At 44.6% G+C, this 17,299-nt stretch overlaps 1 protein-coding gene across 2 annotated transcripts; it reads right to left on the bottom strand.

Annotated features, from left to right (window-relative positions):
• Positions 1-979: 979 nt before the first annotated feature.
• Positions 980-11,774, bottom strand: AMER2 (APC membrane recruitment protein 2). 2 transcript variants are annotated; one of them, XM_080577327.1, is made up of 2 exons: positions 10,214-11,748; positions 980-10,039 (listed from the first exon to the last, which is right to left on the bottom strand). In XM_080577327.1, the coding sequence occupies exons 1-2, from the start codon at positions 11,016-11,018 to the stop codon at positions 9,168-9,170; spliced, it is 1,677 nt and encodes a 558-aa protein (XP_080433453.1). In that variant the 5' UTR covers positions 11,019-11,748; the 3' UTR covers positions 980-9,167. The 2 variants fall into 2 exon arrangements, 1 of the variants encoding a protein (XP_080433453.1); XR_013945477.1 differs by having other exon boundaries at positions 2,700-2,749; positions 8,785-11,774.
• Between the last annotated feature and the right edge of the window lie 5,525 nt (positions 11,775-17,299).

The raw sequence follows: 17,299 nt of genomic DNA, 5'->3' as shown, positions 1-17,299 counted from the left end.
GCATAGGATAGAAGACATGAAAGTGCAATAGGGAACAAAGGCTGAGAAGGCCCAAATGTAATTTTTTTTGTGCATTAAATCACTGTGAAAACATTTCTTCAGCCTCATTTCAACTACTGGAAAGAGGAGTTATGCTTTGTGAGCATAGGGTCAATTTATACTGTGTCACCATGTCCTGCTCTTTACTTGCATAATAAGCTTTCTCATACCCTTTGTTTTGTTGTTCATTGAAAATGTTCAAGCAGATTTTATCTCAGTTCTTATCCTGTCAGGTTCAGTATCTTACATGGGCGTGTTGTAACAAGGGGGAGGCCTTTTGAACCTCAGCTGAGCTAAGAAACTGAACTTAAGTGTTAAAACTGGACTGATGCAAATGTTTTAAGCATCTTTGAAATGCATGAAATGTAGAGAAAGTTGCAAAATCGAGGTTCTACGAAATGTCACTTCATAGTCATAGTGGTCAAGTCCCAGCTTTTGGACTGACTTTTCTAGATCTTATGACAAAACTGCAGCTTCAAAGTTGATGTGTTCGAAGAGAACCAGCTTCCCTGCTGGCTTCCCAACTAGGAGATGGACCACAAAGCGAAGATGATTTGAAAGACATAATGAGACTTGGTCCATTTCCATTGTCTCAGTGACTTAAATGTAAACAAAACAAAACAAACAAAAAACACGCTGAGGAAAGAGCAGAAGACCAAAACTCACTCAGATTTATGAAAGCCCTCCCCTAAGCAGCAAATTTAATCTAGTTATTTTGTGATGTTATTAGTAAAAGAGCTAAAGGCATTTCTACATTGAAATGAAAGTGCACACATGCCCAAGTATTCTCTTTTATGCTATTTTGGGGACATAATTCTCCAATGTCTTGCTTTCATAAGCCTAGTGATTTCCAGTGCACTGAATAGATCAAATCTAGCTCTGAATAGATCAACTCTAGCTCCAACTTGAACATCAAAAAGTGACCTCCACGTTCATCAATGAAAAGTGACAACCAATTTTATTAACTGTATTCATTATAACACATAATATGACAGTGGAAATATTTTTCTCTGTACGATTTTTGAATGGAAGAAAAGTGCAGTTAGTCTGAGTTCCTTACATTCATTAGAAGCAAGACTATTGAAACCATCAACATTTACAATGACACATAAGCAAACACCAGAACCAGTGCCAATAAATACACAGAGTACCAAAATAAATATTTACAGAATTAAAAATAAAATAAACACTGATTAAGTATATCCTCGTGAACTGTCAGGGAAGAAAGACATCTATTGATCTATTGCTATCAGGTTTTCCATATGTTGAGAATACAGATATCATGGTTTTGGCTGGGACAGAGTTAATTTGAGGAGACACTAATTTATTGAAGTCTGCAGAGGTGGAAAGGAGCAGAGCACGTCTAACAGTGTGTTAAATAAACACCCCCTGGAGCAGCCTGATCTTGTACTCTGAAAAAGTTGGTGCACACAGCCTCGCCAGATCATTCGCAACCCTTTTAGATAAGAAGAGCAAGGAGGTCTGGCTTTATTCGCTCATTATCTCAAACAGGTCACATGCTGCCTTCATGGGGGTGGCTGACAAAAAACACGAGGGACAAATGTAATAAGCAATGATCCGTCAGCTATAATATGACTAGTAAAAATAGATTGAGTGACTTCTAACAGGACACATCTGTCCCTTTCAGCACATAGGAAACCCCAAGAGCATCAGTTTGTCAGATGCAGTGCGGAGCAGCCCCTGCTACATTTTCCTCAGGCACACCATGATATTTCAGCAGAGCTGGGCTGTGATAATAGACTGAAGCTGTTCTGTAACTTCTGGACTTACTGAATCTGTGTTTTCCAACAACCACATTCATATCTCATGCCCCATTTCAACAGGGCTAGAAGCCACGACTCTAGAGTTTTCCTGAGACGGCTGACAAAAGTAGCAAAGAAAAATCAGATTGGCCAAATCATGGGGTCCTCGCTCAGTGTTAACACCAACCACCACTGCTAACAGATCCAGTGGTTTCAGAGGGAGTGCTGGTGGATGGAGCTATTGCAATCTGTCCCATGGCAGAGGATTTACTTAAATTTTACACAAAGGTAACAGCTTTAATCTTGCTCCATCTTTTGAAAAGAAAGCTAACATTGCTTCTATCAGGCCATGTGCTGCAGAAAGTTACTTGTGCCTTACTTAGGATTTGGTGCTGCTGCTGCAACCCAGAGCACTCGTGCCCAGTTTGTCCTTGGTCTACATTTAACTCTCTTCTTCCACCAGGACCAGCAGTTCAACCCTTGTTTCATCCCATCTCCCAAGCACCATCTCAGCCCTTTTGCCCCAGTGCATCGCTGGCCCTGGCTTTTCCTGCTGCTGCTGTCCTGTCTGGCAGATGCCCACCTTGCACTCCCCTAGGACACACGGAAAGGGACAGATGACAAACTCTCCCATGGTCCGTGGGGTGCAGGTAAGTTGTGGGCAGACCTTCCTGTGAGCTACAATTAACTGAGAAGCCTCACCAGCTGCATGGCTTTTACATTTTAAGGTCAGGCTTAATTCAAAGCAGATGTAGCCAATTTTCTTTTACGAGCATATTATGTTCAAAGCCTCCAATGCATCTGTATAAAAAGCCCATGGAAACAACCTGATACTGAAAGACCAACTGTTTCAATATAACATCATCCAAAATAATAAAAAGCTGTTCCAGTTCTTACCATTCAGTTCCCTGTGTGTTGTTCTCCTTTAAAACAGATTTAAGATGTTGCTGTGAAACAATAAAATGGAGGGATAATCATTTACTGTATAAAAAACAAGAGCAATGACACCATAAGCAGGGGTTTTAGTGCTCTGGAAAGGATCTGGTCCTGTTTTTGCCGTCACAAGTTAAATTAAGGAAGGCAGTGATTGTGTTAGCTGTAATTTAAACATGCTGAGCACTGGAGTTATGTGCAGGAGTGGTTGCTTGTTAAGATGGTAAAACAATGGAAAGACATGTTTTGCATTTAGACCAGTGAAAGTACAACTACAGTAATATCAAAGACTGCACAATCACCTGGATAATGTTCATCTCTTAGAAAAAGGGAAGACTTATTTAAGTAATACTTCCTATTTCCTTCAAAATTAAGAGCCTAAGGACATTCTCCAGTTCTTACTGGAGACTATGGAAGATTTACCACAGCAGAAACTGGGCCTTAGAAAGAGATTGTCAGATTTTGTCGGCAAATGCTGAAATGCTGCTTTTCTAGCTTTGTGCCCATAGCTGCATTAGCTTCTATTTCAGAGCACTGCTTGGATGTGATATTACAGGCAAAGCAATTTTCTTTTAGCCATTGCTAAAAGAAGCCTCTAAGCAGAACAGTTCATACTCCTTGCCCTGTGAAGTATATAACCTTTTCCTCTCTCCAGTACACCTTTGGGTCTATTTATTTAAGTATCTACAGAAAGGAAAAAGAAAAGCAGCTCTTACCAAAGATAAAGAAAATCTGGGCACAGTCTCCATAACAAACAGCCTCCAGGCTTTTCCACAAGCATGACACGCTTCCCTGCTAGATTTGCTAAATTGTGCACAACAGAGAAGTGGAGGGATATATTCCACTTTGCAAAATAGCACTCAACATCCTCACCCACGTGTATGAGATCACACAGCAGACATCTCCGTTTTAAATATCTTTGCAGCTTGTTCTGAAAACGAATTCATTTTTTCCAGACCAAGAAGTAGGAGCAAAGCCCTTGTGAAGAATACACCGGCAGCAGTTCCTGCTGTCTAGTGATGGAGTGTCGGGGCAAAAATCTGTTTCCCAAGCTATTGCGGTACAGCTGAGAGGAAACAGGAGACAGAGTGGGGGAAAAAAAATGGTCCCAGGCAATAGTTTTGGATGGAGAAGCCCTCTAAGGTAGGAAGAGCTTTAACCACGTGCTTTTGCAGGAGTAAAGGTGCCCAGGATGTGGCTTGGGTGGTTACAGCTCTTATTCCTTTGCATATGGCAATGGTTCTTCCATTTTCCTCTACAACACAGACATGGGAAACAGAAATCAATGCTGACCTTGCCAGCTGAGATGCTCACAGGGAAGACAAGATGTGAGCTAATGATGAGCTAAAAAATTACCTGTAAATCAGATTAAAACTCAGCTGTACCCCAAGAACAAACAGCTGGATAGATTCAGATACCTCCTACTCACAGTAAACATCCTATCCCTCTTCAGTGGAAGAGAGGGATGCTCTGTGGGGACCAGTCCCAGGCCACTGAAGGACGACTGACAGTGTATTCTCAGTATCATATCTCAGAAGAGTCAGTCATTGTGCAGTTCTGTGCGGACAAATGGGGTTATGTCATCGTAATGAAAACGTAAACAAAGCAAACAAACACAAAAGCACAAACCAAAACCAGAGGAAAAAAATAAAAAATGGAAAACCCAACATTAATAAAAGACAACTGCAGAAACCATTATGTGCAAACTCTGCCAAGACTCGTTTCTGCAGCGTCTCTGAGTTGGTGTCAGTTTGCTTTTCCAAGACAGAAGTCTCAGCCTTTCATATTAATAACTACGAAGCTACGTTTTCAGGCCACCTTGCTTGAAGTCCCACATTATCGCTGTTAGATAACCGTCTGCCTTGTAAGTGGCTATTGTTGCCGTGAACTGTCTCTCTCATACCATTATCTTGCTGAAAAGCCTTTTCTGAAAGTAGTCCATTAGAGCAGCCAGAAAAAAAAACTCAGAGCACGGCCATGTAGCAGAATCAATGGCTCCCTTTGATCTGCAGGCTCAGTCAGTGCTGCAAATTTAAAAAACAACTAGGTTTTGCTTTGCTAAGCAAAGCCTGTTAATTTGGCTCATCTGCACTTACAGCATCTTACTGAAAATGCCATCTGTATCAGATGTGTTGAAGACTTTGGTGCAATATTCGCTTAGCTTAGATAAATAATTTAGTAAGATTCATTAAAAAATAATCAGTGAATTAATTTTCATAGTGTACATCTGTGCATGTAATTTTTAAAATTCAGTCCTCTACTACCGTGAATGGTGGTAAGGATGGTCACAGTGGATGAAGGAAATGCTGGTGATTGATGGAATAAGACTGAACATAGATTTTCTTATTCTAGTCATGTAATTTCTTCTGAAACCTATTACATGTGTTTGAGTCCTATTACTGGCAAGAGCAAAATGCATATGCACTACAAGGAACGTAAGACCCTTTACGTCTGTTGCAGGCCACACATACAGAAAACTTTACTCCTATCATGACAAAAGAAGTCCACAAAAACATCATTTCATGCTACCAAAGGGAAATCTTTTGTGCTGATATATAGGACAGGAATGTATACCACTGAAATCACTGTAGATAGCTATAAAATGCTACGCAATATATAGAAATAGCCAAAGAACATACAAAATTTACCAGCAGTGACTTGAAAGTGCAAGGAGTATATAGAACTAAATGCCAAGTTCTGATCTATAAAATCCTTTATGAACTTACAAGCTGGTCATTACAAAGCATCACTCAGACCACAAAACAATGAAGAAAACAACAAAACAAAAGTATTCTTGAAGAAAATCAAAACAATTACAAAATTGGGAATGTTATCTTTGGGACTCAGAACACCATTTCTACCTTGATACCTACCAAAGCCAAGGAAAATATATGCCTGGACACAGTAATATAAATAAGGATGCAAACCACCACAGAATGCCTCGGGACTATTATTACCTCTTGATGTCTCAGCCTCTAAATCCAGCAAGCCATTAACTGTTTGTTGTTAGGCATCTCACAGTATTTTACAGGGATCTTTCAGGAGCTAAATATAGGTGTAAAGAAAGCCTTTGAACCTCCTTTCAGTGATTGTTTTAGGCATTGTGTGGAGTTATACAAATATATTTCTATGGAAATTGAAAGCCCTAATAAATATTACATTTTCTATTACCTTTTGAAATATTAACATAGATGGCTTAAAGACAAAAGTGAGTTTTATAAATACAAAGTTAATCTGAGCATTAAATTGTATTTTTACTCTCACACGACCGTTACCCTGAATCAATGTCATCATGTCATGACGATCCAAAACACTGACACCCTACTACAAGTTCCTTTCCCATTTTCCTCGCCAGGATATGATTGTCCTTAAAATATGTACATAGCAAGCAGCCAAACGAACCGCCGGGAGATCTGCAACATGTACTTACACTAGGTATGCGACAGAGAGTGACCAGAGAGCACCTGGCCTCACAGGTGAGCATGGCCGTGCTCCCAACCTGCGCTGGGCAGCCAGCCCAGGACCTCCCGCTCGGCACCGGGGTTAGCACGGAGCAGGAAGCTGTGCGCCAGCATGCAGGGGAAGGAAGGAAAATGGGGCAGAAAACAAAAGAGAGAGAGAAAATGAAGGGAAGCCAAAGCATTTTAATGATGATTCTTGTTAGTCGTTACGTGAGAGGGAGCTAGGCTAGTGTTACTCTATTGGTTTCTTGATACATACATGCCACAACGCAAACAAAATGCATACGATGAACAATTGCCACACACAAGTCCCGTAGAGATGGTAGCTGACATCTTCAAGTGATTCAAAGGATGCACCACTGATACTACCTGCAACCAGTGCTTCCAGTTTTTACGGTATTACCCAAGCCCACCACATCCTCCCGCCCTCTCAACTTCCAGTACCCTATAGAATCTCCCTGTACAATTTGTCCATGAAACAAAATGGGGAATTACGATTTTTCTGCAGAGTTGTCATGCAGGGAAAGACATGTCCCTTACAGTCAAATGGAAACAGAAGAACAGAAAAAAGGATGTTAGGCTTAGGGGTGAACACCAGGATAATATTCCACGTTCTGTACATTCATCCCTTTGAGGGTATTTCAGCTTTAACTTTCTAAAATGCACAAGCAGAGCCAGGCCAAATGCAAACCCCCTTCTCAGGCAGAGGAAATAATCACTAGCGTCTTTTGCGGCAGATTTAAGGTACATCCCCTCAATCCGTGCATGGGAGTGTGCATGCGTGGCCGTGTTTGCACGGGTGGGAGTGTGCAGGGTGTGCATGTCTGCCTGTGTGCATGTACGCTAGGAGGAGGCGCGCTCTGACTACACATGCATATGTACAACGTGTCTGTGTGAGTAGGCATGTAGGAAACCACACGCATATATGTCATAAAGAAAACGTATAGAATAATCTTTGAAGTGTATTAAGGTTCTTATTTAAACCATGAAAACGGGGACAGATGAGAAAAACGAACACTTTCTCCCTATTCGCTGGGGTGCTGCAGTTCAGTATTAAATCCTGCAGTCATTTCAACCCTAAATGCCAGTTTTACTCTTGTGACTATCAAGTCATTACCCCAGTGAACTGCACAAATAAAACATTCTTATTATTGTGTTTCCTGGCTTTTTATGGTTTATCTATAACCTTAATATCCTTCAAATGTATATTGTGTATATTTATTTTCCTTTTTTTCTTTCAGTTTAAGAGACAATAAAATCAACTCCTATGTAAGATCAGACCCATTAGCTTCAGTTATGTGAATTTAGGATTCTCTGCATAATATAGACATGTATATTTTTAAAATGTATATTATTTATCAGATACACTGGAGTATATATTTTATATTAATTGTGGTCTGATGATTAAATACTTATATCAAAATATTTTGTAAATACATAATATTTACCTTTAGACTTCAGTGATTTTTTGGGAGCTTTTTCAGTGTATCATAAAAATATGTCCTCAGGCACATTAAAACCCTATTAAATTTCTTGGAAATGTTGTCAATGCCCATGTATAATAGCCACTATTCAAAAACATCCTGGCCATTAATACATTTCTCCTAAGATCCAAGCTCATCAGACCATTTTATGGACCATTACCTTACCATATTTCTTTTTCTCTCTTAAAGTAAAATTATTCTGACATTATTTAGAATGAAAATAAAAAGCAACAAGAACCCAGACTTTCTTTAAATAGTCAAAAACTAATTTTATATATTTTAAAAAATAATAATTAAAAAACATGTTTATTACCTGGGTTCCTTCTCTGTAAGGTTTAAGCCCAGAGCAACTTTGTCTAAACCCCTGAAAATAGAGGTTTGCAATGTCAGCGCTGTCAGAACCTCAGCTCTGACACACGGAATGTGCCACTGGAATTAAATCAGCACTTCAGACTTACTTATCTGGGGATGCATGAGCCCATACAAAACAGAGTTTTGCTCTAATTTAAGGTACTTACACAAAGTTCTATCACTTTAGAACTGTAAAATTATCTACCTATAAAAACTAACTTTTGTTTAAACTCTAGATAATACAGACAGGTGATTTTTCTTTTTATAAAAAATCTGTAGCATTGAGTAAATCTGCTAAAATATGTATATATTTACACATGGCAAGCAAGTTATTGTATAAATGTGAACAGTGTGTATATATTGGCATTTAGTAAAATGTTTCCCTGAACCTGATTGTATGCATTATCGGACAAGTATTGATGTAAACATCTGAACCTACGTCAGGTGTCTCTGTTACCCATTTACATTAGAGCAAATCAAAACCAACCAAACAGACAGACAAATAAAAATATGTTTTCCTGCTAGACAAGTCCACCTAACGCCTTAGTTAATTAGCTACTGCACACGAGTCAGTCAAGTCTGCTGCTGAGCAGTGCTCTCATTCCCACATCAGGTAAAATACCTGTTAGGTTATTTGTTTTTTGCTTGGCATTTTTTCCCAACATCTTGTAGAGCAAACACCATTTTTGGAGCCAGGCACCCACCCTCCACTCCTCCCCCAGAAATAACTAAAAGATAAGTGTAGTGGAGAACCTCTCGTGTGGCTCCTTTTGTAACTCTGTTCGCTTGAAGAACTCATGGCACTGCTTTGCATGAGGGAAGATGCTCTTTTAGGTTCATAATCCAAGTCCTGCTTCCACAAAGGCATGTAAAATGAACCTCCCCAGTGTTTAGTGCTGTGGAAAAAAGATACAAATGTAAAAAAAAAGTGCTTGAAAAGAAGTTGACTTTTCGTATTCAGCCATACAGTACTACAAGAAGGGATTCAGAAGTGCAGGCCCATGGAGTACTGTTGAAGTAAGCCTTTTAGGTGCCTTTCTTCAGGTGATGCAAAACGAATTCATTATTTGTAGCCTCCTATGCAGATTTTCACACATCAACCTTGCTGTCCAAATTGGTCTCCACCTACTATTCAGTTATTTTTTGGCACTGTCCTGATACGTGGCAGCTTTCACTGTTGTCCCTGCTAAGCCCCTGTTACTAACCCGGCGTACTAGTACTTTAGAGACAGGGATTTTTGTTCTGTGCATCTCACTTTTGGCCAGGTGATGGTGTGCAACGTGATGGCTGTTACTAGTGTCTGTTCCATGGCTGGCTGGATGTGATGCAAGGTGTTTAATGCTGATGGGTATCTTGGAGTCCTTCACTGTGCTTGAGGGTGTTTTCAGTGAGCATGTGGTCGTTATTGGCGACACGGGCTTGGAGCGTGGCACACAGGTGACCCCTTCGTCCGGAGGCTTCCCTGGTGGGTTTTCATCTGGCTCAGCATAGAGGTCATAGAGTGCATCCCCACTGTAGCTGTCCCTGGGAATGGTCTCCTTCTGGATACTCGTGGTACTATCTTCCTCAGGACCAGGGGTGGTGGAATCCCAGTAGCCCTCATCACTGTTCGGGACACCCTCATGCTGCTCCTTCTCCCTGCCCTTCTGCTCCTCTTTGTGGTTGAGGTGAATGGGGATCTGGTTGAGTCCACCACGTTTCGCTGCCACTCTGTTATGGGCCCCTTCAGTACCTCGATTCTCCTTCAGCCCCTCGGGTGTCTTTGTCCCTCCTCCTCCTCCTCCTGTTTGGGTCTCCTCTGTCTGCGACAGCATATCCCAGAACTCCTGGAGGTATGTATCATCCACCTGCTCCGGGCTGGCCATCTCCTCCCCTCCTCCTTGGTAGGCCACCATGGTGGGGTGTTTCTTGGAGGCGCCCAGCTTGCTGACCCCGGGGGTGCTCTTCTCGCAGCCGCCACTCCCGCCGCCCACATCCTCCTCCTGGTCCGCAATAATATCTCCGCAGCCTGTAAGAGAGTCAAAGCTTTTCAGTGAAGTCACGTCAGCAAACATCAAACAAATACGATCAATCGATTGCTCTGAGGGTGGATCAATAGAGGAAGGGTCAGGGGCGGCTGCCGTCTCTTGACCGCTATCACAGTGAGGTTCAACAGGGGGAATAGTCGTTATTGGAATGTCACCTGTTATGGCCGCATCCTTCGCAGTCCCAACCTCTCCGGTGCCCAGGTCCGGTCGCTCGCGGCAGAGCTCCTCGGGTCGCCTTCCAGCGGCGGCAGGGTCCTCGCCGGGGGGGGTTTTGCTGTCCCGCGACTCCCCACCTCCCACCTGGGGCTCCTCGGCCAAGGTGTGCTTCTCATGCAGCGATTCGAGACCGACGTCTCCTGCGCTGTTTGGAGTTTCAGACAAAGATTTTGGCGTCTCCTCTTTGATGCACTCCAAGCTGGCGGTCAGAGACCCCGGCATAATGAGTCCGGACTGGATTTCCGAGGCTTCCCCCCTCTCCTCCTTGCCGTTTTTGTCCTTTTTATGCCATCGCATGCTGCTGAAGATCCCTTTCAGCCCCTTCTTTTGTCTGCCGCCAGCCCGCTGATCCGCATTCTCTGCCTTGCCGTTCTCCGTCCTCCCGTTCTTCCTCAGCAGGGAGAAGAAGCTGTGCGACTTCGCCACCGAGCTGCCGGGCGAGACGCCGAGGCCGCCGGCCGCCCGGCTCTGAGCATCCTTGCCTTGCGGATCGCCGCCACCCTGGTCCTCCTTCTTGCTGCCCTCCAGCACGGCGTCGGCCAAGCCATCGTGCGTCCTGCTCCGCACCATCCCCGCCTTGCTCGCGCCCTTCCCCTCCCCGCCTTTGCTCCTCACCCCGAAGATGCTCGGCATGGTGCCCCCGGCTTTCCTCCTCTTGAACAATTTGAAGGCGGTTTTGTTAATCTTCCCCGACGGCTGCTGCTCGGCGGCCGGGGGCTCGGCACAGTCGCAGTGCGAGTCCATGACTGCCGCCACACAGCGTCCCCCGCCGCGGCCTCCTCGCCGCCACCGCCCCGGTGGTGCCCGGTGGTGGCTGTGCCTCACTGACAGCCCCGCCGCCGCTCCCGCTGCCGCCCGCCCGTCTCCATGGCAACCCGGAGGGGGCTAAGCAGCTTTCCTCCACCGCCGTGGGCCTGCGCCAGGCCGCTGTCATCCACCCTCGATCAACCTGAGCCGCCGCAGCCCCGCCGGCAGCGCCCCTTCCTCCACCCCCTCCTCAGAAGGGTTTATGTAACTTAACCCGTGTCGTCCTGCGCGGCCCGCCGTGGCGGGCGGGTGCTGAGGGAGGACCTGGTGCCACGCAGCCGTGGCATGGACCCCGTGGCCCTGTCTCTCCCCAGTGCCCAAGACCCCCACCGCTGGTGAACAGTGGCCCCTTGCTTCTCCTGCTGGAGGAGGTTTAACACGATGGCAGCCCCCACACAAGCCTTTACCCACACCCCGCGTTCACTGCGTGTGGTCACGGTCCCTGCATCGTGGCCACAGGGTGCTGCCACCAGGGCTGTGGTGGCACAGTCACGTCAGGGTGGCAACACTGGTCACAGACACCTCTCACCAGCTGCAAATCTACTCCAGATGCAAAGTAAATTAACCCAGCCTGACAGGTCCTGGGCAACCTGCTTTAGGTGGCCCTGCTGGAGCAGGGGTTTGGACCAGGTGACCTCCAGAGGTGCCTTCCACCCCCAGCCACCCTGTGATCTGGAGCTCCAAACTGGCTCGGTGGCACAGCACAATGGAGGCAGGGCTATTTCAGGTTGAGAGCCGTGCTCTGCACCCAGCCGTGGAGGAGACCTGCTTTCAGCTGGAGCTGTAGTAACCCATGGACCCTGGCCGCCTGATGCTGACTGTATGGAGTTAGTCTGGGTTCCTCCAAGCAGAAGCACTTGTCTGGGTTTTTAAACAGCTCTAAACACAACTGGGAACCACTACAGAGAAGCTGCATCCCCACCCTCTGGCTTGGGGCTAGGTTCTGGCCCCTTTGAAGTTAGTAAAAGCTTTTGCTGTTGACTTCATTGTTTGGAAGAATTAGTTGATTGAGTGGGTTTTTTTTTTTTCTTTCTATAACATCATCAGACATTCATTGCACTCTCCCATGAGAACAGGTTGAATTATCTGTTGTGAATAATTTATGCAGTGAATTTAGGCCTTTTTCTGATCATGTACAGAAAGTTCCGTTTGCATTCACAATCATTGCATGTTCAATAAGAGCAATATGAGCACACAATTCAACATACAGGTCTCTCCTGCCTTCTGCGAGAAACAGAGGAAAGGGCAAATGAGGCAGAAGCCAAGATTTTGACTGGAAGAGGAGGAATTATATCTTACACTGTGCACTACATACACCTGCCCAGCACCCACAAGCCACAGAGACGGGAGGTCACTTTGCACTTCCATCACTCATGAGTTCCCCCACCACCTGGTAATATTTCTGTTCTCCGGTCAGATGGATGAAACTTGATAAAACAGAGAAAATACTAAATGTTCCTGTGCAAATGCAAATACACAGAGCAGACATCCTTTAAAAATTTGAAAGAACAAAACCTGGTCACACAGCTTGTGAAAAAGTAAACAGAACAGCTAATAAATAAGAGTTGGCCAGATGGCTGAATTTACCAATTTTTTGCACTTTTCATACTGGTGTTTTGCTACGTTTCACCAATTCTTTACATTGAGCCAATTCTTCTTGCAAACACTGAGCCCAAAATAGTGGGATACAGAGATATAAAAGGATGAGGACAGATGACTTAATGCTTCACAGCTGTATGGAACAGACAAGTTATTGTGCCCTCTTCTTTTTTGTATGATTATCTGCAGCCATGAAAGAAAGGGTGGACTTTCAGCTTGTTTTTCAGTCGACTTAAAATCCAAGCATTAATGGAGGAAAGTGACTTGAGGTCAGTCTGAAATTACCTCTTGAAAAATGTTCTGACAAATTGAATCTTTTCTGCACATTTGTTCTCAATCTTTTTACACTTTTAAAAATATGATTTAAATAACCTTGTGTACCTCTGGAAATGGATACTCATTCTACAATGAAAAATCAAAGCACTGAATTTTGAAAGGGACAAATGAAATATTCCCATTCTTCTTTTTTTTTTTAATTAACTTTTTTTTAATGGCTAAACGTATGTGAGTTCAACATGAACTCATGACATGCTTTGGTCAACTTGCCCTTGCAGAGCTAAGCAGGGAAAGCTTTCAACAAAGCATTCACCAACTTCTAATTGAAGACAAGTAATGTTGAGAGGTGCAAATATTCAAGCTAAATCACTCTTGCTCTTAGTGATGTTTGAACACTGGAGAGCTGTGAGATCAAGGGGGTTGGCAGAAAATGTTCTCTGCCACATTTGTTGTGCCCCTGTCCTCACGTATAATGGGAATTTCAGAGAGTTTAGTGATGTTCCTTTGCCCTTTTTGTTCCCTCTGCTTTCGTCAAGGAAGTCCCCTGGAAGAAAATTGTGTCATTTTTTGCAGAACTGTAAAGAGATATACGATCAGCACAGCTCCAAGGTGAGACAGGTTGGTTTCTGGAGCAGGACATTGAGGAGCTGAATGAAAGGGAGCCAGAGACGTTTTCATCCTTTTGGCCTTTTTTATTCTGTCTGGTTTTACATTCCAGGAAGCTTGCACAAAGCCTATGTGAGCAATATCTATTTCTTACTGTTTCTCCCCAAGGTTTAAAACTTACTCCTCTAAATTATCGTGGGGAGTCATTTCTTTATGGCTCCCCTTCACCTCTGTAAATCTGAAGTGGAATTGTGTATCCGACAGTGGAAATTGTCATAACTGTCTTTCTGGCAAGGCAGAAGAAAGGCTGACAGACACTTTTTAAAGTGAAAACAAATTAAGATCTCTAATTTAAAAGTGCAGAAAGACACCACGATCAGCTGGGAGCTTCAGAAGACCATCAGACAAGTGACAGCCAAGTGGTGGTAGAACTGTTTCCACCACATCCTCCAGACCCATCTCACCTCAAGGGACATCTACTGTGGTGGCAGAGATCCCACTCACCACAGCCACATGAGCAGATTTATTCCAGCTGGAGAGGATACAGGAAAGGGTCTGTGGAAGAAATGTTTCTGAAGGAGGCAGGTTTTTAATCCTTAAAATGAATATACCAGACATGCAACACTATGTGAGTGTAGTGGGTTTATGTGGCAAGATTTTGGTAGCAGGGGGCCACAGGGATGGCTTTTGTGAGAAGGATCTAGAAGCTGCCCCATGTTTGGTAAGGGCCCCACTGCTGACCAGAGCTGAGCCAATAAGTGATGTTATTTTGCGCCTCTGTGAGAGCATATTTAAGTCAGGGACAAAAAAACGCTGTGCCACACACAGCAGCTGGGAGAGTGAGAGGAGTGAGGAACAGCCCTGCAGGCACCAAGGTCAGTGAAGAAGGAGGGGGAGAGGTGCTCCAGGCGCCGGAGCAGAAGTCCCCTGCGGCCTGTGGTGAGGACCATGGTGAAGCAGGCTGTCCCCCTGCAGCCCATGGAGTACCACGGTGGAGCAGGGTTCCACGCTGCAGCCCGTGGAGGAGACCACGGTGGAGCAGGTGGACCTGCACCGACGGAGGCTGCGGCCTGTGGAAGACCCCTGCCGGAGCAGATCCCGGGCCGGAGCTGCAGCCCGTGGAGAGGAGCCCACGCAGGAGCAGGGGGTCTGGGGGGAGCTGCCGCCCGTGGGGGACCCGTGCTGGAGCAGTTTGCTCCTGGGGGATGGACCCCGTGGTACGGAGCCGTGTGGGAGCAGTTCTGGAAGAGCTGCTGCCTGTGGGCAGCCCACGCCGGATCAGTTCGGCAAGGACGGCATCCCGTGGGAGGGACCCCACAGCACAGGGGACGAGAGTGACCGAGAAGGAGCGGCAGAGAAGAAGCGCCATAGACTGACCATAACCCCCATTCCCCCGTTCCCCTGCACCGCTCGGGGGGAGGAGGTGGAAGAGGGTGGATGGGGGGAAGGTGCTTTTGGTTTCTTTCCTTCGTTTCTCAGTTCTCTAGCTTGTTAGTAATAGGCAATAAATCTTACTATCTCCCTATTCTGAGTCTGTTTTGCTTGTCACAATAATTACTGTGCGATCTCCTCGTCCTTATCTCAACCCTTAAGCCCTTTTCCTTGTATTTTCCCCCCATTCCTCTTTGAGGAGGGGGAGTGAGAGAGCAGTTGTGGTGGAGCTCGGCCACCCACCTGAGTAAAACCACCACAGTAAGCCATCCTGTCTCCCATTTTTACAGAAGCCCCCAGAATTCTGTGGTGTTTCCAGGCTGCCTCGTGTGCTGAACAGGACCAAAGAAAGAAATTTGACAGGACAGAGGAGTCTGTAGATCTATGCAGGTGCAGTAATTTTTCACTTCAGGCTTAATTTCTAAGAAGCTTCAGAGACTCCAGAGAGTCAGGAGCAGTCCTTTCAACATATTACCCAGGATGTGCTCTGTTTTATGCCAGAATTTACCCATTTTCTGCTGAAGTACTTTTTTTTTTTCTTTTTTTCTTCTTTCCCTTTGGTTAGCATTCTCTAGAGCTGTGTTTCTACCCTCATATGTCCTACAGTGTATGTATAATTCTTGGGGTCTAAAGAAGATACATCAATTTAAAACTGGTAGGTCCTCCTGATGATGAGCAGGGAATCTAAGTTGCAGAAAGTGAATGGCAAGGATTCAGCCAGCACAGTGCCTGCATCCAGACCCAGGCTGGTGATGGAGTGAAAGTCAGTAGGCTTTTAAAAAGCTGCAGACAGTTATCATGCCAGGCTCAAGAATTTAAGTCTGAGTACAGGGAGGCCCAGAGCAACCACAAGTCCACAGGGAAAACAGGTCCACTACTTCAAAAGTTATTTCAAATGCTGCCATTTCTTCTTACATGGACAGGTGTGCTACAGCACAGAAAGACACCACAATGCATTACAGTACCAGGAAATGGAAGAGATACTGTTTGCTGGATTGCAAAATCAATGGGCTCATCAAAGAAGCTGTAAGTTATGTCAGATCTCTGCTGATACCTTAAGATCTGCTTAGCAAACCACTGGGACTGGGAAAAAAAAAAAAATTAAAAAATCTAACACCAGCATTTACTTTATTTATTTTAATTTAGAAAGAGAAACGGGGATAAAAGAATCCTTCTATATGAGGCTTCTTTCTGTAATACATACCAGTGTCCATAAAGGTACAGGGGAAAGGTGCCTGGATTTCTGACGTTTGCCACTTATTTGCACTTACTTCCCAACAGATTCATGTCCTGTGACAGTGCATACTTCCACCTCCAGCCTGTGTGGCAGCAGCTAGAACCTCCTTAGGGATATCTGCTTTCATTCTCCACCCTCTGCTTTCCCAGGTCAGACATCCTTTTCTGCAAACCAAACCCTCACAAGCCGCAGAGGCATAAACAGCAAAAATGTGCAGATCAGCATGCCCAGAGTCTGGCTGTCCCTCACTCGCAGACAGCTCAAACTTGGGGATATCTCAGGGAAACTGCTCTTAAATGAATCTACAAATTGCAATACAGGGAAAAAAATATTAGATTCTTACACTCCATCAGCCTGTCATCTGCACACAGGCTTCGTGCTCACTACCACCAGAAACTGCCTAATACCATCCTGCCTCCTTGGTTAGCACAAGAAAAACTCTCAGTGGGGAAATCTGGTACCAGTGTATGTGTGGCAGAAATCACCGTGACTGGGAGACACAGATGTCCCTGTAAAGTACGGCTCCAGTCTCCTGGGAGATAATGAACTCTCATGACTTTGTTTTTGTACCAAAGGGCCATGGTACTGGGAAGTGTACATGGAGAATAATAGACCTGTTTCTCAAAATAGAGAGACCTGGGCTCAATTTTCAGAAAATTATGTCTGAATCACACCAACATTGAATTTTGAATTACCTGCTGCAGAACAGTGCAATTTAAGTGAGCAAAATGTCTTCTAAATCTCCAAAAAAATACACCAAAAGGGAGCAGAGGTACAGGTTCTTGAGCAGGTAAGTGATTGCGTGCTTCTGCAACAGAAATGTGCAGGAAATTTTAAAAAGCCACCGAAATTTCACATACTTAAACACTGGTCAGGTCCAGCCAAAATGGAAAATTCCCATTTTATGAGCCTGGAAGGCCATGTATTAGACCAAAAATTGCTGGTGAGGACTTCACTAGGAGGAATGATTCTTGTTCTCACCAGTAATAACTTTGTGACTCAGGCCAACACCTTCACATGTGAAAGGAATTCTGCAGCCACAGTGAAGTTTTCTCTTGTCACTATCACT

This window comes from Anser brachyrhynchus, assembly GCF_964034855.1.
Source record: "Anser brachyrhynchus genome assembly, chromosome: 1".
Lineage (NCBI taxonomy): Eukaryota > Metazoa > Chordata > Aves > Anseriformes > Anatidae > Anser > Anser brachyrhynchus.
This window is presented reverse-complemented; position numbering and strand designations above follow the sequence as displayed.

Excerpts from the sequence above, each read along its gene's own strand:
- AMER2 (XM_080577327.1), bottom strand. The coding sequence starts at position 11,018 with ATGGACTCGCACTGCGACTGTGCCGAGCCCCCGGCCGCCGAGCAGCAG. Across the intron at positions 10,040-10,213 it reads GAAGGATGCGGCCATAACAG|GCTGCGGAGATATTATTGCG; the intron begins GTGACATTCCAA and ends ACTCTCTTACAG.